This window comes from Gossypium raimondii, chromosome 8 (genome assembly GCF_025698545.1).
Source record: "Gossypium raimondii isolate GPD5lz chromosome 8, ASM2569854v1, whole genome shotgun sequence".
NCBI classification, from domain to species: Eukaryota; Viridiplantae; Streptophyta; class Magnoliopsida; order Malvales; family Malvaceae; genus Gossypium; species Gossypium raimondii.
In genome coordinates this window covers 59599105-59624110 of record NC_068572.1, presented here as the reverse complement: position 1 = coordinate 59624110, position 25006 = coordinate 59599105, and the positions used below count along the sequence as shown (strand labels likewise).

Below are 25006 nucleotides of genomic sequence, written 5' to 3'. Positions count from 1 at the left end.
CAGACATGATTTCTTGCCTTTACCTTGTTCATTTCGAGTGTATAAAAAAAACCAGTTAAAATTTTTGTAAAGTTTGCATTTTGTTAAAAAACATTGGGGAATTTTTGTTCTTAAAAATCATAATATATCTCAGAGATTTCTTTTATAGGATCTCTTAGAAAATTTTAAGAAAATTTATTAAATTTTATTGAATTGTATGTGTATTGTCAGGTTATTTTTATACATACAAGTTTTGGAAAATCTTATAAATGCATAAAATTTGAATTTATCGTATAAAATTTTAGCATTAAAATTTCTCTTATAAATGTATTGTCCGGTGTAAGGACACATTGCGAAACTAAATTTTCAAAGCAGTATAAAGTTACCCTGTATAGATCACCATTTCATTCGGCCTTCCCTGTATCACAATTTGAATAACTTTATAAATTAAGGATATTTGGCTAAGCTAGTATGATGGAAGTGATTCTCGAAATACTGTAAATATAAAATCACTATATGCATTCAAACAACATGTTTATCATCATAATTACAGAAAAATTCGATGCATAAAATTTTTTCCCGATCCGTAATACAGTCAGTTTGTTGAACTCTGGTTACAGGGAGTTTTAAGTTCATGGCAGCCATGCCCTTTTAGTCTTGACATTGAAGATACAATTTTGCTTTCTGTATATATATACAATCATTTTTACCAATGTTTATGTCTGAATTTCGAAAATCACTGTTTCAATAGCATAGCTTCCATTCCATTCTTCCTCGCCGCGTTTTTTAGTTTCTCCAGCGCGACAAGCCCGATTTGCCTGACTCTCTCTCTCGACAAACCGATCCTGAAGAATAAACAAAAGATAAAAAAAAAAAATGTCAAACACAACTCAAAAACGAAATGGCATTTGCATGAGAAATATGAAAGTGGAAGGAAAACTGTTGTTGAATGATAATGTTTTCGAAAAATAAAGGTGGTATATGGTTAGAAATCTGCAGATACGAATGAACTCACCGTTTACTGATGTCCTCCCATGTAAGACTTTCTTTACCGAGACCATGATAAAGTTTTATGATCTCCCTTTCTCGTTCTCCCAGTGTTATACCGATGAGTCTGTTCACTTCATCCTGTAAATGTAACATTCATAAAGATTACATACGACATCACTTGCAGAAAAGAAATGTGCTCTAATCGGATCCTCATGGATAAAAACTATTTTACTTGGAAAGTTCTTTGATCGGTTCAAATCCAATTCACGAAGCACATGGACAATGCATAGAGAAACATAGCAGCCATCAAGACAAGAAGTAACGAAGATATGACCATTTTAGGATCGATGTTCAATTTCTACTAATCTACTAATAGTCAGCTAAGAAAAGGCTTAGTAGAGTGCTATCGGAGTGAAAGAAAGTTAAACCCGAGTCAAAAGTTCTGGTGATGGAGCCAAACGAATGAGAAAGAGGTGCAAACATTACGATTATAAACCGTTCATTCGATAGTTTTCTAGAGATCAGTGAACTAAAGTATTCATTTACCTTGAGTGCCCCTTCATCTACTCCATGCCAAGGATTGTTTTCTTCATGGTTATCTGCAATGTACTGAAAAGATAAAACCGAAACTTGGTTACTAGTAAACAACATGAAATAACCATCAAGGGAATCAGGATTCTATTGAGTTGGTTCGTATTAGCGGAACTTACACTATGATGAGTCTCTCCGGGAAGACCGTTCAATGAGGGGAACGCAACGCGGTCGAGTGAGAAGACCTTACTGTCTGCCTGCATTAATGAAATTATAGTGTGAGGATCGGAAAATGCAATTGTATTTGTTAACCTGGAAAGTAACTTTCGGGCGTATTGTACCTTCGTTGCATTCCGGACTTTCTTCTGAGACATGTTCAGACTCTCGGCAATCCTCTGGAAATATAACATTACCAATTAATTAGTTACAGTCCACTGATAGAATAAATAAGCTTAAAATAGGCTCGGATACAGATATTAAACATTGATTTTGAAGTATAATGATTAGTCGGATTAACCGTAATTCACTGAAACTTAATCCATATGATAGTAGTGGATGCTACTTACATCAATAGTTGGCGTTATTCCTTTCTCTTCGAGTCTATATTTTGCATTTCGGATTAATCCCAGTCGTTCATGCATATGAGTAGGCAACCTTAAAGTTCTCGAGTTATCAACTAATGCTCTCGATACACCCTGAGATAAAGTGCAAACTTTGTTAGATCTTGTCACACATATCCATATGCGACACTCGTATTAATAGGACCTGTCACTTTTGGGAACAATGATATTACATTTATGGAGTTGAGTATTACGAAATCTATTTTTAATCTCTACAATGTTTCTTCACAAACAGAGATGAACATTACCTGACGTATCCACCAGTAAACGTAAGTTGAAATTTTATATCCCTTTGAAGAATCGAATTTTTCGATGCCGCGCAATAGTCCGATCAAACCACCCTACACGTAAATCAAAAAAAGAAGTTAATCAAGCAGTAAAACCGGAAAAATTGATATCTTATCATGTATTTAAAGATGGTCGATATAATGAATTACCTGAATAAGATCAGGCATTTCAGCACCCATGTTATCGTATCTTTGAGCTATGGACATAACCAAACGAACATTGCTCATTGCCAATTTGTCTCTTGCCAATGAACATTCAATTAACATTGAACGCAACTCGGCACGAGAAATCTTCAGGGAAGTTGCAAGCTGTTCATCGGACGGGTCACACCCGAGCCTCTCCTTCAGTCTAGGATTTCATTACAACAATTAGAACTGAATTTCGAGACTGAATTAGAATGATTCAATTCATACACATCATATATAGTTTACCTCAATCTCTGATCCTCCAAGGAAAGTCCGGCTTTGATTTTCTTCGACAATCGAACAACTTCCGCATGGCTGAGCAACTCTTCACTTACAACACCTCGCACATAACCCTTCAAACGACTTCGAAGCAGCTCCGGACTGATCAATGATCTTAGCTGCTTAGCATTAGGTTGCATCCTAGTATTGAATCTCCGTTGCCGAGCTGACACCCCAGAACAAGTAACAGGTACCTTCTTTTTAGTTTTTCTACTTGGTGATTCAGTGAACACTGTCCTTTCGAATGAAAGAGTCCATTGCTGTTCGAGCATAGACTTCTGAAACAAAAAAAGAGCCTCCACAGAGTAGTCAAGTTCATAGCTTTCTTCTTCAAAATCATTGGATCCCTGAAACCAAGGTTCGGCAGTTGAAACAAGGGAAGCAGCATCCACATGCTCCTTAAGAGCTTTGATCGACCGACTACGCCGATCATATGAAGGAACACTTTGGCTACAATTAGATGATTTCTTTGCAACTATTAAACTTTTAGTGGGAGCAGTTTGATAATGTGGAGCTCCGCCATAATCACCGGCATACGAGTGCTTCTCAATGATATCGGAATACGAAAACGAAGAACTCAAGAATCGCTTTCCAACAGTAAGTCCGATAATAGCAGCTGTTGCCATCATACAGCTTCTTCTCCGGATGGCACAATTACCATCACACAATTTTAACAAGCTGTTTCAATTTCATACAACTCTTCAACTGTATATTCAGTAGGCAATTAAGCTAAACTTCTTTGATATGATAAACTCCTTTAAGGTATTCTGTCACTGAAAAGAGTAAAAAATGTTAGGATTATTTCTCTCAAAATACAGAAAAGGAATACACCCACACCCACACACACACACACATGGAAGTAGGACATTAAACGAAAATAAAAGCAAACAAATGCTAACAAAAATACTAATTCAATTTTTTTTCTCTAAATTTGTAATTTCTAGAGCAATAAAAAAAATTAACTCATATTTTCAAGCTTGTAAACCATCAAACATTAAGAAATTTCCACAAACTTGGATGAATAGTGTCCATATCCTATGTTGTCGCCTGACTCTTTGTAAATCAAAAAAAAAAAAAAAATACAGGCAAACCAGAGCTGCAAATGGAATAAGTTTCCATTTCTGCCATATTAAGTTCTGTAATTTTTAGTTGTTTATGAACAAGGAACGACAAGAATACACTAAAATTCAATAACCCATATCTATGTAATGAAGGGAAAATGAAAACAATGGACATTTTATGCAAAGAAACGTAAAAATAAATAGATGAGTAAAAGCATACCTCAAAAAAATGGTAGACATTAGCTAAAAGAGGAAGGAAATGTTACACCCAAGAAGAAATATAAGGAAAAAAGAAAGAAAGAAAGAAAGAGACGAATGTTCCAATGTGGAAATCAGAATATTTAGCAAAACATGAGGTTGTCGGAGTTGAAACCTGTCTTCCACAGTTTTCTTACAAGTTTCTCCATTATTTTTTTAATAAATAAATATTAAAATATATATAACGTTCAAAATATACTGAGATTTTTATTTATTTATTAATAAAGAAAAGGGAAAATTGGAAGGGATATTGGATTGGGGAGGAGAATAGGAGATATTCAATGGGCTGTAGCAGATAGGGTCCTGTGAGTGGTTCATAGCTCTTTTCATCTTGCTATTTTTTTTTTTGTTTTTCTCTCCTTTTTTTTTTAATTAAACTTTTTTGTTATTATATTTTTTTAAATTTGGATAAATTACGCCTAAGGTCACTAAATTAATAATAAGTTTATAATTTTTTCACTCAACTTTAAAAAGTTACAAAATAATCATTGAACTATTCGAAAAATTTTATTTAAGAAGTCATTGGGTTGTTAAGTTTTTTTTTTTAAAGTCTGGCAAGTGAATTCCGAGCGATTATTCAACGGTCAGTACATATCAACGAGTAGAAAACACACATTAGATCTAAGTTGATTTGATAATTATTGTCGAAGATAAAAGAGAAGGCTATTTGGATTTTAATTTATAGATTTTTAATGTTTAAAGCTTTTTCATAAAAAAAAGTTGAACTATAGAAAAAAGGGAGAAGTAAAGCTTTCGATGGTTTAGGTGGTGCGAATAGAGAAAGTCACATAGCAACAATGAGTTAATAGAAAACTTTGAGATAGTTTAATGACCATTTTGTAATAAATGACCAAAATATAAACTTACTAATAGTTTAATGACCTTAATTGCAATTTACCCTTTAGTTTTTAATTCTGAAAATGAAAATGTGGATGGGACTGGGTTGGCCACCACACACTTACCTACAAAAAGAAGAGCAAACCCATGTGTCGACTTTCCACGTCACCCTTCTTTCAACTACCTGTGTGCTTCACTCGTTATTTTTTCTATTGATATATATTTTTACTATGGAATAATAGTAAATTTCAATAATATATGACCACATGTTTTATTTTATTTTAATTAGATTATAATACACGTTGAATAAAAAAAATTTGAAATTGTAAAGTTGAATCTTCAGAAATCAAGATGTTTTAAATTTAAGTGTAGATATTTTCTAAACTTAAATTAATTTTTATAGATTTTTTATAAAAATCTAAAAAAGATGAAGCACATATTTATTACTTCGTAAACTGAAGCATCATAACCAAAGATATAGCAATTTGCATGCAACCAAAACAAGCAACACAAATTATATTTATGCAGAGCACAGCGAGAGAGACTGCATGGTCTGGATGAGTATTTTGCTTATCACAAAGTGAACTATTGCATACAACTTTCTTGCCAAACACCCAATACGTAATCCAAGAACACCACAAGAAATCGAGTTGATTCCAACATTAGGCAATCGTTTCATTAGGGATGTTTCGCCTTTCATCCTACATTATTTACAGGATCATTTGAAAATGGACTGATTACTATTCTCAGTACCGAGCGGAGGTTACCCATGGCATGTCATTACTGAATGAACTGTTTCCGGGAGAATGTGGGCTCCTGGAACTAAAGCTAGGAGGGACTGATTACTATTCTCTATCCTGAACACCAGCTGATTTTCCATGATTGAACCGCTGAACATTTTGCTGCCTAGATAGGCTCGGAGAATTTTGTGTTGTGCAGCATGAAGTGAGAATTTGTGAATACAAAACGAGGAAATCCAGCGTACGAAGCATTAGCGGAATGAGGACTGCACAAACAAAATAGAAGTCGAGAATCCTGAAGAAAAACTTCAACAAAATGACAAAAGCTCAGGTCTTGTATGTTTGAGAAATTTTGACCATTATGGAGTGCGTATCCATATCTACAAATTGCAAACTACACCTTTCAATAGGGGAAATAAAAAGGTGCTGATAAGAAAAAAAAGGGAGCTGATATTGAAGGACAAATGAAAAGTACGACAAGCATTAACTTAACATACATGTCTTGATACTAAGAACGAGGGGAAAGGACAGCCCCTTCCCCCGACAATTTATCCCCCACTCTTCAAGTATGAGCAAAAGGGTTCAACCTTTGAAAGCCATTCACTAAGAAGGATATGCAATTACCTTTGAGTTGACAAATTTGAGCTTGCAGTCGAGGAGGCATGGTTGAACCTTCCAATTCTGACAGATGAATCAGCCGAACCAATCTGCATTCCTCTGTCAAACTCAGCAGATACGTGGCTCTCATCTGATCCATCCTCTTGCAGAAGAAGTTCATCACTGTGGTTACAACAAATGCAAGTAATTTAACAAGTTAAATAATCATAGAATAAATATTGAGCAGTAAAATATTGAGCCAATATTGCAGTATTTTTGTAAAATCAGGTTCTTGATCAACTTAGTTTGAACATAAAACAAAGAAGCAAGTTCATAAAATGCTACCATAATTTATGCGAATATTTGCAAGAACCATTTTCCGTTCTATCTAGGAATGATGAATACACTCTCCTCAGTGAGGGTAGACATTCACAGAGCAACCTATTACCATTGGACAATTATATTTCAACCAATTAAAAACATAGAGTGTGTATCAAGATGCTCCCATTCTCTCTATCCCATATTGTATTATTTTATAACAGCAAGAAATCTTAAACGGAATAAATGAATAAAATCAGCATGAAAAGAAAAGGAAGTACTGTATGCACAGTGAGTTAAAATTATAAGACGGTACCCAAATAACCTTTGAGAGGGTAAGGAAGAGTAAAAGACCATTATCTTCATCGTAAATGAATAACCCATACAACACAGGTACGACATAACTATATATTAATATTTGATGAATATAAGTTTAGATTGCCTCTACGCACCTATAATTTGGATCCCAATATCCAGGACCTGGCAATGGCATGCTGGCCTCCGACTTGTCTTGAGTTGCTCCTGTGATATACTGCAGTTGCACACTAGAACCAAGTCCTATGGACTTCGGTATGTTCTGAACGATTGAATAACTTGTAGCCATTCCAATGCCACCTTGCTGTTGCTTCCAATTGGCTGAGCTGGAATTTGACTGTATACGAGACGGCAGACCATCAACAACCTGAGAGTTTCTCTCAGCTTGGTTAGAAATGTTTCCATCAGTAACTTGTCCTGGTCTGTTTGAAGATGACAAACTTTCTTGAGATTGTGAATTTCCAGAATGTCCCCGACTTTTCTTCAATTGAACTGGTTGACCACAGCCATCTTACTTAATGGTGATCCTTGACAACTGTTTCTAGCCGCAGAAGTAGGACCACCATAATGTCCAGGAAAGCCTACTGAACCTTGACCATAGGAGCTTGGAGGAGTAAACTGTGAGGGACTAGTGCCAAGGTGAAGCAGGGCAAAGTTTTTGGCCGATGGACTCATACCAACTCCATTCCCATGAGAGTACTGCATGATTCTCCATCTAGCATTGGGACTACCTCCAAGCATTGATGCACCACTCTGCATATGCAGAGTCATCACAGACGGACCAACAGGTGAATAACATGCAAATATGCTACTGCTATCTCCATAACTCCCATAGCTGCTTCCGAGCCCACTATTATCATTATAGCTACTAAGACTTCCCATACTGCTATAGCAATTGGCATGACCATACGGTACCATTGGGAACTGTGGGCTGTTATGAAAAGTAACTCTGTTCCTCTTTGAAACCTACACCTGGAAAATATATTCGTATAAGACTAATACCAAAATAATGCAGTAACTCTAATGCTCTAGCAATAAAAATACTGTGTAATTAAGAAGCTTACATTAGGGGAAAAACCAGCTGCAAACCAATGCCCTCCACCAGGGTGATGGTCCACCTTAATGTTTAAAGCAACCAGCTAACAAAAAACTCACCAGACATTAGGCAAGTATCATTTGCGCTATTTCTTGCCCAGAAAATAACATATTTGTGCTATTTTCCATAAAGCTTGTGATCCAACAAGAACAGATTAGTAAGTCAAAGACAGCTCAATCCATGAGAAAAGTGACAACCAATAAAGCCAAACCTTCTCAACGGCCCAAAGAATTTTTTGCTCAGACACACAACTTAAAGAGAAAGATAATAAAATGGAAATTGAAGTTCCATCAAAAGAATTGACCAAAACTTTCATGTTTCAAACCAGTACGGTACTCTAAGATAATGATTTCATATGTCAAATGATTTTCAACAACCTTAAACTTTTATTACAACTTCATTAAAAAATAAGAGAATAGTGGCTATACTGTAACAAAAGATTATACCAGTTCTCAGAAGAATACATTACTGATCAACCAACTAAGAATAGAAAACCAATTGATAGGGGAGTCGGGAGAGGACTAAGCAATTCTTCTGTATGATGGTGCCAAGCATTGAGATAAGAGCCACATAGTTAATATGGATTTATGACATAAGGTTCAATCTTCTTCAATTGCAGAGCTGCATGCGCAAGTCCCTTACCAAGTGAGGGGTCTCAGGGGGAGGCCTATATGGGCGTGTGAAAGGTTCCCCAGTAACAAAAGGGTGTTTGGAAGCCTGCACAATGATGTTAAAGCTCTTATGTTTCTTCATACTTAGTTGGAATAGCATGATCAGAAGTGCTCATGGGAAATTTCAACTACCTGGAAAGGTGACCACCGTTTTGCCGGATCAAACTCAACTAGTCCCCTCAAGAAATCAATCAAAGCTAATCGTATCTGACTCTCTGTTATAGATTTATTATGCAGCAGCTTTAGTAAGTTATTCACAGACTACACACTACAAAAATTTTCTCACCATTCCAAGCTGTACATTCAATGTTGAAGTTAGATGCTAACCTTTAATGATATCTTCTTTAGGCAAGTTTTTCCGGTAAGGATAGCATGTAACTATTGCTTCAAGATTCTTATGATTGAAATACTCTTTTCCAATCAACGGTTTTTTTAACTCCCTCTGAACAGAAACAAGCAACAATTATATCAGATGAAAAACTTGACAAGAGATGCAACATGTAAATGAACAAGAACTAGTCACTGGAAATTTCTTACAGCTTCATATTCTTCTTCTGTTAATACTTGGTAAGCACTTCTGCCACAAACTTCACTATTCCCTATATTGTGGATTCTCCCGACGCACTTGAAAAACTTACTTGTGTTTTTTGCCTCCTTTAGAACATAATCAGGGGGCTGCCCTCTACAACAAGACAACCACATATAAAAGGCTGTTCATAACAAGTGCAAAGATATGACTAACTGAATGAGTAATGACTAATGAGTGCTAAAAACAAATTTTAATTATATCTAAATGTAACCAGGTTGGTTTAGGATAAGTTAAAACAAGATGGAAATGAAAGTTTGTACAAAACCCTTCAAAAGGAAGTATGCATGAGAAAATAATAAGCAGCATAATATTTATATTGAATGCAAGAAAATAGCAGAACAACTAAGAAATGGCAACTGATCAAACATAGTTCAAGAAAATCAAGTAGGAAGGGTCTTAAAGATATTTTGAACTTTTATGAATTAACTCAGCTAGATGAGTACATATTAGCGGAAGTTCTAATGCAATATCAGTAAAAAAGCATATTGCATTGGAATTTTCTCTATTTACTTGTTTTCGTAAGCATAAAAATTTTATTTTGGACTAATCTACTAGACCAGTCAGATGAACAGCTCCTCCATTATGTGTGCAAAAGAATATGCATGCATCTTTTGACTATTGTCACTGTTAAAACACACTGAAACTTCAATACGAACCAAGGGATCTAATGTGGCAGTCACAGGTGGTCTTGGACTTCCCATAATAAAACAATCCAAGAGCTTAGCCTTTGCTTGGTATGAAGGATGAAAAAGAGTGAGGATGGAAAATTTGTTAAATCAAATGGTTAAGATTCATAACCATTTTCTCACTTTGTAGCTTAACCATTCCTCACTCTTTTCCATCCTCCATACCAATCAGAGCCTTAAGGACATTGAAGATTCTAGCACATCCTTCAAGGTTCTTATATACAAGAAATAAATTGTTCACGTTCATCCTAAACTGCAGCATTAACTCACCCCTTATAAGGCACAGATCTCGTTCATAAGTATAATGCCTATCTTGCCAATTCAATAGAGGAGTCATCTTAGAGGATCTGACTTGTCATAATGATACTTTTATGTAGAACAAAAGAAACTGAAGAGAGAGAGGTAGACTGAACTTTCAATTTGTGATGTTGAAAAAATATTAGTGATCTGAAAAATCAATGCAAATTCTTGTTTCTCTTTCCTTATACATTTTTGTTTAGCATAAGGGAAATTTTTAGTATGAATGCCTACAAACTTGTCAAAGCATTAGATACACATAGCCTTGAATCCTGGAATTTCTAAGATAGACAAAAAAATAAGAGACAGAGTGAGTATGAAATTTGATAATTGCATGCGCTTATTTAATGATAAGTGAAATTCTCCTATTTGGACACAAAAAGATCTGCTCAGTTATAAGATCAACCAAAGAAAAGCTATACCTAAAATCAGTCGCAAGAAAATGATGTCTAGAAATACTGACAAATTGTTAGCCAGAGATATGTATGGCCATCAAAGCAAGAGGCATACCCAAGAATTTCAACCATTCGCCTTAGAAGATCAAATTCTGAAGCACCTGGGAATAATGGCAGCCCAAGAAAGAGTTCAGCAACTATGCAGCCAAAGGACCACATGTCAATAGCTGTTGTATATCTAATCCAGTGGTCAAGGTTCAAACTAGAACTAACGATCAAGACCAAAGGCAAAAATCAGAATTAGGGAATATAATCATCAAAGGCAATAATGGATCACAAGAACTGAATATTTTAAATAGGCATTTTCTAATTATTACTGCCAAAGGCTTGAAACATGACTAATTTAGGTAGTAGCAGTATGCTAAAAAGAATAGCAATATGAATCTTCTACGTCATTGCTCCAAAGAGATCTTCATATAGAAATACAAAGATGAACCTTTCAAGGTTTAATCCACAGAAGATGTGACTAATATAGAGTGCTGGACTAGAACTTCTGTGGAATAAACTCCAAAGGTCATTTTAAACCTCAGGATTCAATTGATCAAACAATGTTCTGCTGAAGTTATTCCACTGAAGTTCAAGTCCATACCAGCATGATCCACCAAAAGACAAAGGCAGTAAACAAAACCAATAAATAGAAAAGAAGGCTACAAATTCATGTCAAAAGGATGCTGATATCCAAGAAGAACTTCAGGAGACCTATAATACCGGCTCTGCAGAAGAAAATAGGAAAAAGAGCCATAAGACCCTCCGCAGTATGATAACAGTGAACAGTATGCAGTGATAGTTGTGTATAGAAACCTGAATGTAGGAATAAACAGTCCAATCTTCCATGCAAGCTGATCCAAAGTCAATTATTTTAATTTCTGCTGGCTTGACACTGTTATTTCCAGTAGAGACATATCAAACTTCACTGAAAAAATTACAAAAAATTATATTACAAGTTTGTAATCCAGACTAATCCATAAAGGAAACTCACCTTGTACAGAGAAGAATATTTTCTGGCTTAAGATCACAATGAATTATTCCAGCATCTTTTAACAAAGTCAGTCCACGTAAAATCTACATAAAATGAAAAATGTTAAGATGCAATTCTAAAGACATTTTCAAAGAGATGTATACAGCTATTCCAATCATTATTCAGTTCAATCAAATAGAGCTACAAGAAAACTCAAAACACCTGTTTTGAAAACAGCTGAATAATGCTCAATGACAGACCCCTAAAATGATTTATCTTGATAAGCTCATACCTAAATCAGGGGGAAAATGTCAATAAAATGCTAGAAAAATTCTATAAGAGATTGTCTATGTAAAGGGTGAAAAGAAATTTACAAACGATGAATATTGCTTCAACGTAAGACAATAAACTTACAGATTTGTGTCAAGAAGTTCAAAACAAATGCATAAATGGTGTTGATATACAAAGTAATCATAAATACGGACAATGTGATGCTCGTCTTCCGGATCGTACTTTTTTTTCAACTGCAAAAGACAACCAATTAAGCAAACATAACAAGGTTGATGCTTAACTTCTGGTATTTCTAAAAAGGTATAGACAGCTATAAGGAAACTTAATTACCGTTGTCAAAACAGAAACTTCAACCAGTGCCTGCTGATAGTAAGCAGGTTGGTTTTTAATTATCTTCACAGCAACAAAACTGCTTGTTTCTGGAACCCAGCACTTAGCAACCTGCCCGAAAGTCCCATGACCAAGAACATTTTTGACGATATATCTACAAAAATCATTGAAACATGAGTAAACGTTTACTTCACTAAGCTTCATTTTGGATGATAATAGATCATCAGAAATATTTTTTTGAGTTGCATAGTCATATCATGAATCTACCAAATGATAAGGGCCTTATGTACAAAAAGGTCAGGTGTTTATTCGCAGGGGCTCAGTACAAGACAAATAGAAAATGTATTCTTTGTTGCTAGCTAGACACAAAGATTAGAACTTTAAAACAGAAACTCTTCAAGGAGAAGAAGGATTAATGGTGGAATGGCCACCTGAATTTGTATATTAATTGAAAAGAATGTTTAACCAAGCTTGCAAACACAAAGCTCCATATTTACACTGACATACAACTAATTCCAGCATGCCAAGGTTCAAAGTTACAAGCCAGAACAAAACAGGTATATATTGTGGCTAAGAGAAGCTAAAAGGTTACACGAAAAAGAAACAATGCACTTCAAGATGATTAATATTTCTGAGACATCAAAGTCAAGAAACAGTCCATTTTAGTTTAGGATCAACCATGTATCAGTAGCAGAACACATTAAATTAAGCACGAGGAAAAGAAAATTGTCCTTGACCATTAACAAAACCTAAGCTGCCCATGTAAAGTCAATTCACAAAGAAATCATTATGAAATGATTCAGAAAATAGTTCAAAATCATGAGGAAAATTATAAAAAGCAGTATCAAACCTTCGCCGTGTTTCTAAATTTATCAAGACAAAGTTCACAGTTAGAATCAGATCTGAGTTCACATTGTCGTGGCCATCATTGAGGACACCAACAGATGGGCTAGTCAAAAACCACTTTGGGTTCAATTCTTCTGAATATTTAAATTCTGGATTGCATATTTGGTAAGTTTCTATTACGTCCTTCGTCAGTCGTGCCACCAACTGCATGGTGAAAACTGCATGTCAGCACGAAGATTTGCCTCATATGAATCTAAGCTGGAGATTATTGCAAATTTTTTGCATGATGAGAAAAACAATTCAGTGCAAGTACCACATCGCAATTTGCTAACCAACCAAAGTATTGAGAAATAAAATTTCCAATTACATGATTTTTCAATATGATAAAATATTTAAAGAGAAATTATAGAAATCATAGACTGGCATGAGTTGCATTGATTGATAGTATCAGGATAGATAGAACTCGGGATCTAAAATCAATATCATAATCTCAATTAGATAATATTTGTATAGACACATCACGTTCTTCTACCTGAAACCAATTTGATCACCTAATCAGCTGAAGCTTACTGAAATAATGAATATAAGACTAACTTATGTCAACTAGACTCTTCATTTTCCCTAGAATACCTGCGCCCAACACCTACATTCAACACGTATTCAGACATTGGTATGGTGTAATGACCCTCAAAATATGAGAAAAAAGCAAAGAAAAAATTGAGCATACCCGTGTTAGACTTAGACACATACCCCATATTCGAAACTCCTCTCGAGCTCTTGTAATGTGGAGAGTAACTGAATTAAGCATATCATTTCCCATCTTGTTCAGAACTTTCTATGATCTATTTGCCACTAGTGAACATTTAGACAGTAAGGGACTCTCTCTTCTGCCTTTTTTTTTTTTTTGGCTCAGCAAAGTAGATTTTATTAAAAGGATTGAACATCAAACCATAGGTTACAACTTAACAGCTTAGAACAATACCACCTGCAACCCAAAAAAGACCAGATCCACCTACGAATCAGCTTAGAAACCTCTGCAATATTAGCTCATATGCTTACTTGGGTTATATATGCTTTCCTTGAGTAAGATAAAGAGAATCACTAATAAAACCACGTGTGAAAGTAAAACCAGTTAAACATCTCTTAAACCATACAAATTCAGATCGATCCAAATAAAAAGCTCCTCAATTTGCAACACATTTCAGCATAGAAACAAGTGCTGACAAAACTTTCGAACTAAAAATGAATAGGCAATCAATTAGAAAGGCGAACTTACAGGCTTCCTAACAACAACACGCAGCTTTCTATCAGCACCATTTATAGATGAATAAGGCCGAAAAACCAGTTGCCTCGGTCGCCATTGCAACGTAGATTCTTTCTCTGTGCCCAATCCTGAGTACCCCTTAAACTCTTCTTGATTACTAGGGCCAACTTCATCCATAACTATCCCCACCCCCTCAATAAATAAATAAATAAGAATCAACCTTTTCTAGCCCCCAAAACTAATACTATTCCCGATAGCTCCATTACAGTAGAAATCACTCAAAACACAAAAAAAAAGCCAAAATAAAATAACCCAATTCTGCTGATCGGCAATTGAATTGAAGTTCTGAATTCAAGATTGAAACTTCATTGATTTTCAGAGTATCCACCAGCTGACTCCGATCCAATCCTTTAGTTCATTTTGGATTTTCTCAAATTCACAGTCCAGAAAAGAGAAGAAACAGAAAACAGGAGAAAAAAAAACCCAATTCTAGATGAAAGAAAAAGATTGAATCTTTTCTATGAATTATAAACAGAAAACATGCAACAAAACAAAAACCAAAAAAGAACCCACCAAAAGAAAAACAGATTGGATTTTAAATAAATTGACCCAAAGTCAAAACTCAGAGAGTAGAGAAGAAATGCAACAAAGAAGGATCGAAAAACGAAGAAATAGATAGAAAGTCAAATTAATTGGTCCAGAAAGTGTGTTTTTTTTGGTCTGAGTTCAAATTGGCAGTGTTACTTTCTAGTTTCTTCCTGGTAATGGGAGTTTTTTTTCCCTTTTTTCTTTTGGCTAGATTTGTTTTCTTTTTCCATTTTTATTGGCGGCTGACAATTGATTTTATTTAAAAATAATAAAATATATAATTTACAATAATATAAGTATAAACTACAACTGTGACCACTCAATTATCAATAAGTTTATATTTTGATCATCTAATTATAGAAAAGTTACAATTTTATCTCTCAATTATTTGAAATTGACCATTTAAGTCACTCATATGATAACTAGATGATGGATGTCAATGTGAGTCATTGAGTCATTATTCCTCAAATATATTTAAGTAAGTTATATCGCAAATCACCCAATTATTTCTTTTTAATTATGTAATTATGAAAAATCACAAAATGATCACTAATGAACCGAGGACATGATACATTAATTCATAGACTTAATAATTAAATTAGTCCTTAAGATATAACTAAAATACTAATTTGATACTTTTATAATTTTAATGATAAATAAAAATTCTAAAATTATCATAATATTCTAAAAAATTCTAAAATATTAATATTTTTCAAATATTAAAACATTTTAAAATTACAATTATTCAAAAATATTAATTTTTTTAAAAAAGTGACAAAATCCTATTATTCCATTGCACAACTTTTCACCGTATGTTCCTATTCTTCTCTTCGCTTGACGATGAATAAAGAAAATCAAAGCTTTTCTTCTTGCTCGTCTTTTTATTGATTATCCTTATTTCCAAAGTAAATTGAAAAAGTACAATTTTTACTTTTAATTTCCAATTTATAGTTTTCCTCAACAAAATCAGATTTCTCTTCAAATTACATAAAAAAAAAATCGAATAGAAATATTTAAAATGATAATATATAAACCCTTTTAACTGCTCTGGGTATTTCGAATCAATGGAGTTAGTTGTTACACGTGTAAATGGCATTTTATTTGATTTTGTTTATTAGAGTGTTTAAACTTTGTGTTTGAAAAGAATGAGCGTAAATAGTTATATAATTTATTTAAGGCTTAATCATAAATTTAGTCATATATTTTATCAAAATAATTATAATTATATTTTGAGGTTTTTTGTCATCAATCTTTAAGTTTTTTTAAAATTGTTTTCTAATAGATTTAATGAATAATTTCAATGCTTCAATCTTTTTCTTGAGAGGTTTTTCTACTGAGTTAATTTTTTATAATTATCTTTATTTTCTTTTAAAATTTTATGTATTATTTATTTATTTTATTATTTTATATATGTAACTGTCTTATTAGTTTATTTAAATAATAAATTATATTTCATTAAAATATTCCACATATGAAATTTCACATATTTAATTTTTTAATTGCACTTTTATTAAAGCAGTTTAAAAAAACATACAAACATTAATGGTCAAATTTGTCATTAAGCCTTAATTTAATAGGTTTAACTTAAATAGTGAATTGTTAAAACTTTTTTATTCCTAATATATCTATTGAAACGAGTTCAATAAATAATATTAATAAGAGGTAGATTTTATTCAATTTTGTAAATGGTAGCTGTCGAAACACTTGTGACCAATTAATACGTTTTTCAAATTTAATTTTATTTTACTCTAAATTATTAAATGAACTTCGGTCGATGTCTAATATAATAAAATGAATGCATTAAAAGTCCTAATGCATGTCCATATGTATAGAAACAAATACTTAATTGGTTTATCAAAAAGGAAAAATGATAAAGCATACCCTGTATCCCTTTTCTCATTGATGCATACATACTGTTGTTTTTTAAGTAACATTAATGACTTCAAATCTGGTATTTGCAATTCTTTTTCTTATTTTAAAGTCAACTAAAACCAAGGGAACAAAAAACATGAACTACAGATAAACATGTGTTGTAATTCCCAATAACACAAAAAAGCTTCAAAGCAGTCAACTTGATTTGTTTATGCGGTCATAGGGGCTAAACTTTTAGATAATGCAACTGAACCATGTGAGGCATCATCGTGTCTTCTCGATGGAGCTGAAGGAGGGAGGGGGAAAACTTTGGCGAAGAGATGAGTCATGGAAGCTTGGTTAAAGTTCATAATTTTACTATCTTTCTGTTTGTTTCCCAGGCTTAAATCACGCATTCTGTATACAGCTTCATTGGTTCCAGGAAGGTTAAGAAGAAAGAGTGAGAAAAACAACAGAAAAAGGGTTTGAATATTAATCTGTTTGGTAGCCATTGAAATTATGGATCTTTTCATGGTGAAAATAAACTGAAGAGAAGTCAGAAGTAGATTGAATTTTGAATAGAGAATGGGAATTTTGTATGAAATAGGTAGGAAAATGTCAACAGAAACTGATGATTATAATTAAATCAAAAGATATTAACTGAATCTGAGAAAAGCCAAACGAATAAGGAAAAAGGGTTGAGTTAATGTGGGAATTAAGTATAGGTAAGAAGAGACAAATTGTAGCATTAATGAGGGAGAATCTGATGTTATTAAGAGTGTCTGTTGCGTCACATTTGTTATTTGCAGATGATGGTATTTTCTTTTCAACACTAACAAATCTGAATTGTTTTTTACGGCTTGCCGGACGGAGCAATAAGAAACGATGGGTGTCGAGCATTTTGGGTGCCTGGAAAGTATTTAGGTATTCAGATTAGATGCTTGAATGATGAGAGGTTTTTCCGATCAATGATTCATAAGATGCTGTCTAAGCTTGAGACTTGGAAATCTAAGTTTCTATCTCTTGGTGGGGGGTACACACTTAATAAATCTATGTGCTATCCTGTTTTCCGGTGGGGTCATGATCAAAACATTAAGAAATTGCACGTGTATGATTGGGATAAACTCTGTTCAAGGGGGATTAGATATTAGAAGAGCTGATCTGATGAATGAGACTCTTTTTATGCTTACAGAGCCCACAAATCTCACACACAGTACTTTACTGAGGAAATACTGCAAAAGACTGTCATTTTTTCAATATAGTTGCCAAGAGATCTGATTCATGATGCTGGAAGAGCATTCTCTATGGATGTCAACTCTGCAAAAATGGAACACAAGTCCTCTTATATTAACAATAATACTCAAGCTAATCGAACAAAAACTCAATATCACTATAAATAATTCCACATAAATTCAACAGCATCAACGCAAAAATATATAAATTATACTTTCCCATGCTCACTATAATTGCAATTTAAGGAGGTCCATACGGTTCAAAGAATCTCAAAAGATTCAATTAAAAAAAATAGAAATTCACTGTATTTTTTGGTCCTTATTTCACCATTAATTACTCTTTAAATATTGGAATTTGATTTGTTTTGTGCTGATTCAACTACCCTTTCAACCCTATCAAATAAGTAATTCAAACCAGAAATTTTCTTAATCTCAATCATCGTACAACAATGGCTTGCCTTTGCCTTAATTTGAACAAATTCTTCCTTCCAAGCTATTCACCCATATGATATTAATAAATTTTATTCAATTATTAGAAAAAAAAACTTATTTAATTTTTAAATATAATTTTCAAAATTTTTTAAAAATTGTTGATAATAAATTTTTTTTGCATTGAATTATTTCATTTCAAAAGATAGTTTTTATTTACAATTGAAGGATAAGGTTGTTATATATCTAGTGTACAATTATTTTTAAAATAAGATAAAATTTTCTTGCTATAAATACCTGCTTATTCTATTAGTTATATGCATTACAAAACTATATTTTATTTTCTTTCTTTCAATTTTGTCGATCTTTGCTCAATTTCATCGATATGAATGATGTTTTGTTAACTTCGTTATTTATTTTGTCTTTCTCAGCCACGTTGTTGGGATAAGAATTTTCTATCAATGATCATCATTCAATTGAACAACCTAATAATTTTTCACCACGGTTCTCTTGTCTAAGATTATCATTTATCCCGATTCATTCTAAATGAGTATGATAACAATTATCTCTCTTGAAATACTAATAAAAGGAGAAAAAAAACAAAGTCAAAAAAGTCAGTTCGCCATCCATACCTTCTAAACCTAATTACTTGGAAGCTCTTCAAATTTCAATGCTTGAATTATGATCATACCACACTCAGCTTTCTAGATCATCTCCGTCTCAAGCTTTCTCTTCACTGGTTTCCTTGTCTCACGGATATTCTAAGTAATTAGATGCATTTTGTTTGAAACTTAGAATTCACAACCTCCCATTACTTTCATACTTGTCAATAATTGACATAAGATCTCAGATAATCAACCCATTTTCCTCGCAATTCCTATACAATTATCTAAATTCAAATTTTTTTACTAAATCTTTTCATAATGATTGTTTATCGCATAAAATACTCATAAATGTTCCTTCAATGAACTAAATTAAAATATCTAATTTGCACACTAAAAAAAGTTTTCAATATATAGGGATTGTAAATCACTTAAATTTTGCTCCAATTAAACCGTTGTTATGGTACAAAATAAAAGAGATAATTCTCACTTTAACTACTTTGATTGCAATATCTCTTTAAAACAGTCAAGTAAACTCTTTAAATGAACAAATTAAGTTAATCATTTAAAAGTTTTTTGAAGTAAAGATACAAAATTACTTTTAATCAAAATATTTGTTCTATTATTATTATTGAATAATAATGGTTATTATCTAAATTTAATAAACTCGAAATTAGAAAACAATATTATTTATTTTAAATTCGTCAATTTAATTAAATTAAAAATTGGCATTACCCTGATTATATCATTTTATCTATCTACTTAGTTGATTTACTTTTCCTTTTAATTTTTTGAAAATTTTTATCTGTTTTCAAAAAGAAAATTTTTAAAATAGATTAACAATCACAAAGGAACTAATGACATCAGAAAACAATAAGGAAGCCAACTAGGATAAACAATTGCAAACAAATTCTTCCTTTATATTCACACCTCTGATGTTGATAAATTTTATTCAATTATTAGTAAGAAAAAAACTTATTTAATTTATAAATGTAATTTTTTAATTTTTTCTAATTTTGTTGCTAATAGATAAAAGAGGTTATGATTTGCATTAAATTATTTCATTCCAAAAGTAGTTTTGTTTACAATTAATTGATAAGGTTGTTATATATCTAGTGTATAATTATTTTTAAAACAAGATAAAATTTTCCTGCTATAAATACCTGCTTATTCTATTAGTTATATACATTACAAAATTATATTTTATTTTATTTCTTTCAATTTTCTCGATCTTTGCACAATTTTATCGATATGAATGGTGTTTTGTTAACTTCGTTATTTATTTTGTCTTTCTCAGCCACGGTTCCCTTGTCTATGGTTAATAGACCAAATTTTGCAACCATTGTTAAATTTTCCACCATTTTTTAGCTCACCACCCCCAAATGATACAGAGCCGCCGTCGGAAGAGTCACCAACGGGGTATTCAAGAGAAGATAAGTGCGATCAGTACCTGAATAAATATGTTGATGACAAATGTTTTGAGGATATGTTAAAATCTTTTAAATTCCACAAGGTTTTAATTCCAACAAAATGCTGTTCTGGGTTTATAGCAATTCCAGATTATTGCTTTAAAGAAGTCATATTTATTGTCTGGCGTGATGTGACTTCCAAATTTAAGGGGTATTGCTCCAAAGAATTAGCTGCAACACCATCAACTTAGATTTTACTATTTATATGTTATTATTAGTTTTTAATTAGGGTATATTTTTCAATAAAAGTATCTTATATGAACTCTTAGTTATGCTTGTAGAATAAAAAAAAAACTTATTAGTATTTGTTTAATAAAATTGATTTATGAATTTTGCTTTAAATTGAAATTTTCATATTATTTTGTTTTAATTAAATTTATGAAAAATAAAATAAAATAAAGGAGAGTTTCTGAGATTAGTTTTAATTGAAGATATGTACTGAAACAATAAAGCTTTTAATCAAAGTTTAATTTTTTTTATGGTTTATTTTATTAGAGTTTATTTTTCTTAGTTTTTTTTAGACCACCATGAACAATTCTTTGACAACTTTATTATTTGTTTTATCAATTTCAACCATGTTGTTCACCCAAAGTTTCCATTACCAAGGGCATAAAGTTTTTCCACCCTCATCCAATTGGCTATAGACCCAAGAAATGCATGCATTACTTGCTCATGGAGAAACATTGTTTTTATGATATTTTACATTCTTCTCTTATTAATAAATCATTTGTTGGAGTAAAATATTGTTAGAAAGGGTCTTTCTCGAAATATAGAGAGAAAGATGTAATTTAGATTGATGCATAGTGCGACTTGTCAAATTTATTGATCAAATTGAATTTCCTTATTCTCGTCCAATTGAGATATTTTCTGTTTTACTAGAAACGATGAATCAAATTATTAAAAAATTGTAACTTAAAAGTGTAATGAAGTGCATTTAATTAGAGATACATTATTGGAGTAATGGTTTAAAGTGTAACGATTGAATTATAAAAAATGTACCAAAAACACACCAGATTGAGTGGATTTAGGGGCTGCTAGCTAATTTGAGTTTAAGGAGTTATGCTATGATTCTCGAAACGACATGGAAATTCCCGATGTTACAGTGCATGTTAAGTTGAAGCCATTGAACGCCTTTGTTAAGCTTTCAGACACTGTTAGGTGCTTCAGCTTCTCTTCTGTTGAAGATTTTGCAATTTATGGAAACTTGGCGCAGATTAATTTCTTGATTGGATATGATACTGAGAAGCGTACGGTGTCGATTAAGCCTACTGATTGCTCAACCATCGGCTAATTTGTAATATTTTCGGTAGATTTATGCTAAAATTTTTTTTTAACAAATGATTCCGGTGATTATCATCATCCATAATGTCCTTTGTAACTGATTAGTTAATGATTTTTATTATAATTAAAATATTTATTAATTTTATTTTTTCTTAATAATTTTGAATTTTATTTATTTAAACTTTAATGTTTCATTATTACATATTGGTAACCTTCTTAATGTAATTAATTAAAAAGTTAATGGACCATGATTTAGTTGATAAATTATAAGGAAGGCCATAATCAAAGTATTTTCACTTGTGTTTAATGATACATTAGCTTATACAAGGTATATTGCCATAAATATGAAATGATAAATTACACTACTCATATAATTATAAATTAATAATGGTATACAGTAGATAAGAAAAAAGGGTTGAATTATTGAAAAGAAGTAAAAATTTTAGCCAATTAAAATGCTATTTCTTTTTTTTAATAATAAAATTTATTACTAGTATACAAAATAAGATAATTATATCTTTCATTATCTTTTATCAAAAGCTAATTGAATTTTTTTAATATATACATACTTAAACTTTTACGTTCATCTATACATCACAAAATCATTTTGACCTTGATCCTATCTAAAACCTCGTCGTTATAGATATAAAATGGAGCATTATAGTAAATTTAAGAATTTATTATGGTTGTAAATAATTTTGATGTTAAGAAAATCTATTCAATTAGGGAAAACTTGTCAATTTATAAATAAAATTTTATTAATATATTTTTAAAAAATTAATCTATTTTATTATAGATAAATTATAGTTAAAATTATAATTAAGTATTCAAAATGTCAATTATAATTTACATGTTTGGGTTAGGTGAAACATGTAAAATAATGTTTTTAAGTAGATGAAAAATATAATAAGTGTGAAAGAAATTTATAAATCAAAGTAGATGCCACCAACAAACAAACATTCTTCTAAGCATTCAAACTATATCTCACTTACTGTTTGTGAGCCATTTCCAAGCTATTCTAAGCCAACCTAGTTCTCTCTCACTTATCCTCAAAAATGAAGTTTCTGGCTCCGTTTATTTTTCTTACCTTTCTGCTATTTGAGGCTAAGGGTCAAATTGTTCCTGCTTTATTCATATTTGGAGACTCCATTGTTGACGTAGGAAACAACAATGATCTTGTCACCCTAATAAAAGCTAACTTCCCTCCCTATGGGAGGGATTTTGTTGACCATGAACCAACAGGGCGATTTAGCAACGGGAAATTAGCTTTAGATATCATTGGTTAATTCAATAAACTTTTCATTTATTTATTTATATTGTTTATATATATATATATTTATTTAACTAATAGTTTTTCTTTTTCCTTTTGCTTTTAAAAACACAGCTGAGAAAGTTGGCTTCACTAACCATCAGCCCGCTTACATGAGTGACAAGGCTAACGGGGAAATGCTGTTGATTGGAGCCAATTTTGCATCAGCTGCTTCCGGTTATTATAATGCTACAGCAATTTTATATGTAAGTAAAAATGAAACAAAATCTTGTCTTTATTTCTCTATTTCCCTACAGGCTTTTAAATATTTATTTCTTGTTACAGAATACCATCTCTCTGAGTCAACAGTTGGAGAACTACAGAGAGTACAAAAATAAGTTGGTGGATATTACGGGAAAATCCAATGCTTCTTCCAGAATATCTCGTGGAATCCATCTTATTAGTGCTGGGAGCAGTGACTTTCTCCAAAACTATTACATTAATCCTTTATTATTTGCCACCAATACTCCAGACACATTCTCAGATATTCTCCTTAACTCATATGATCATTTCATTCAGGTTTTCCCTAGCATCTTTTTCTTAAATAAAAAAACAATACAATTTCATGATTTTCTATTAATAGATGAAGTTTGTCACAGAATCTGTACGAGCTTGGAGCAAGGAGAATTGGAGTCGCGACTTTGCCACCTCTTGGGTGCTTACCAGCAGCAATCACAGCTTTTGGACATGGCAACAATCATTGTGTGGCTAGGTTAAATAACAATGCGATTTCATTTAACAACAAGCTCAGGCACAGGTCTCAAAGGTTAACAAGAAGGCTTTCTAAGCTTAAGTTGGTTGTCTTAGACATCTACAATCCTCTTTACACCCTTATCACAGAGCCTGCCGAGAATGGTAAAGATATTATTATATATCTTAAATACTTACTCTATATTATTTCAAAAATCTGGTAGCATGAGTAAAGCTTCACTTCTAAGCTAGAAAGCACTAATAATTTAAGCATGTGGAAACAGGTTTTGCAGAGGTAAGAAGAGCTTGTTGTGGGACTGGATTGCTTGAAACGTCAATACTATGTAACCAACACTCCATTGGAACATGCTCCAATGCATCTCAATATGTTTTCTGGGATGGCTTTCATCCGACAGAGGCGGCAAACCAGATTTTAGCCGATAAACTATTTAAAAGTGGAAGCTCTCTTATTCAACCCTAGCAAATTTTATAATTTATAGTTTAGCTTAGGTTGAAAGAAAAAAGGTATTATTTTATCATGCATGTCCTTTATATAATTTTATTGCAGTCAATAAAAATTATAATTATAAATAATAAAATACATATCTAGAATTAATTTGGACAATATTCAGATTTATTTGTATTCGAATAACCATTTATCCCGATTTATTCTAAATGAGTATAAGATTAAATATTTATACAAGATAACAATTATCTCTCCTGAAATACTAAAAAAAGGAGAGAAAAAAAAAAGTCAAAAAAGTCATTTGGCCATCCATACCTTCTAAACCTAATTACTTGGAAGGTCTTCAAATTTCAATTCTTGAAATATGATCATACCACACTTAACTTTCTAGATCAACTCCGTTCAAGCTTTCTCTTCACCGGTTTCCTTGTCTCACCGATATTCTAAGTAATTAGATGCATTTTGTTTAAAACTTAGAATTCACAACCTCCCATTACTTTCATACTTGTCAATAATTGACATAAGATCTCAGATAATCAACTCATTTTCCTCACTTCCTATACAATTATCTAAATTCAACTTTTCTACTAAATCTTTTCATAATGATT

The 25006-nt window shown here is 32.2% G+C and overlaps 3 protein-coding genes across 3 annotated transcripts; 1 reads left to right on the top strand and 2 right to left on the bottom strand.

Moving 5' to 3' along the window:
- Positions 1 to 481: 481 nt before the first annotated feature.
- Positions 482 to 4359, bottom strand: LOC105792656 (RNA polymerase sigma factor sigA). Its single transcript, XM_012621329.2, has 10 exons — positions 4154 to 4359; positions 2840 to 3645; positions 2558 to 2756; positions 2369 to 2461; positions 2067 to 2195; positions 1842 to 1895; positions 1680 to 1757; positions 1516 to 1578; positions 995 to 1107; positions 482 to 824 (listed from the first exon to the last, which is right to left on the bottom strand). The coding sequence occupies exons 2-10, from the start codon at positions 3499 to 3501 to the stop codon at positions 716 to 718; spliced, it is 1500 nt and encodes a 499-aa protein (XP_012476783.1). The 5' UTR covers positions 3502 to 3645; positions 4154 to 4359; the 3' UTR covers positions 482 to 715.
- Positions 4360 to 5512: 1153 nt separating this feature from the next.
- Positions 5513 to 15296, bottom strand: LOC105792657 (dual specificity protein kinase YAK1 homolog). The gene is given in 18 exon segments (XM_052634607.1): positions 5513 to 6148; positions 6393 to 6548; positions 7136 to 7461; positions 7464 to 7964; positions 8063 to 8137; positions 8737 to 8811; positions 8898 to 8980; positions 9093 to 9207; positions 9303 to 9447; positions 10848 to 10970; positions 11465 to 11505; positions 11594 to 11672; positions 11772 to 11854; positions 11973 to 12042; positions 12165 to 12274; positions 12372 to 12525; positions 13222 to 13421; positions 14494 to 15296. Coding segments are annotated over 18 exon segments (2715 nt in total). The 5' UTR covers positions 14659 to 15296; the 3' UTR covers positions 5513 to 5934.
- A 7692-nt stretch (positions 15297 to 22988) lies between these two features.
- Positions 22989 to 24413, top strand: LOC105793728 (GDSL esterase/lipase At5g22810). Its single transcript, XM_012622574.2, has 5 exons — positions 22989 to 23214; positions 23318 to 23448; positions 23528 to 23761; positions 23842 to 24097; positions 24217 to 24413. The coding sequence occupies exons 1-5, from the start codon at positions 22989 to 22991 to the stop codon at positions 24411 to 24413; spliced, it is 1044 nt and encodes a 347-aa protein (XP_012478028.1).
- The last annotated feature ends 593 nt before the right edge of the window (positions 24414 to 25006 follow it).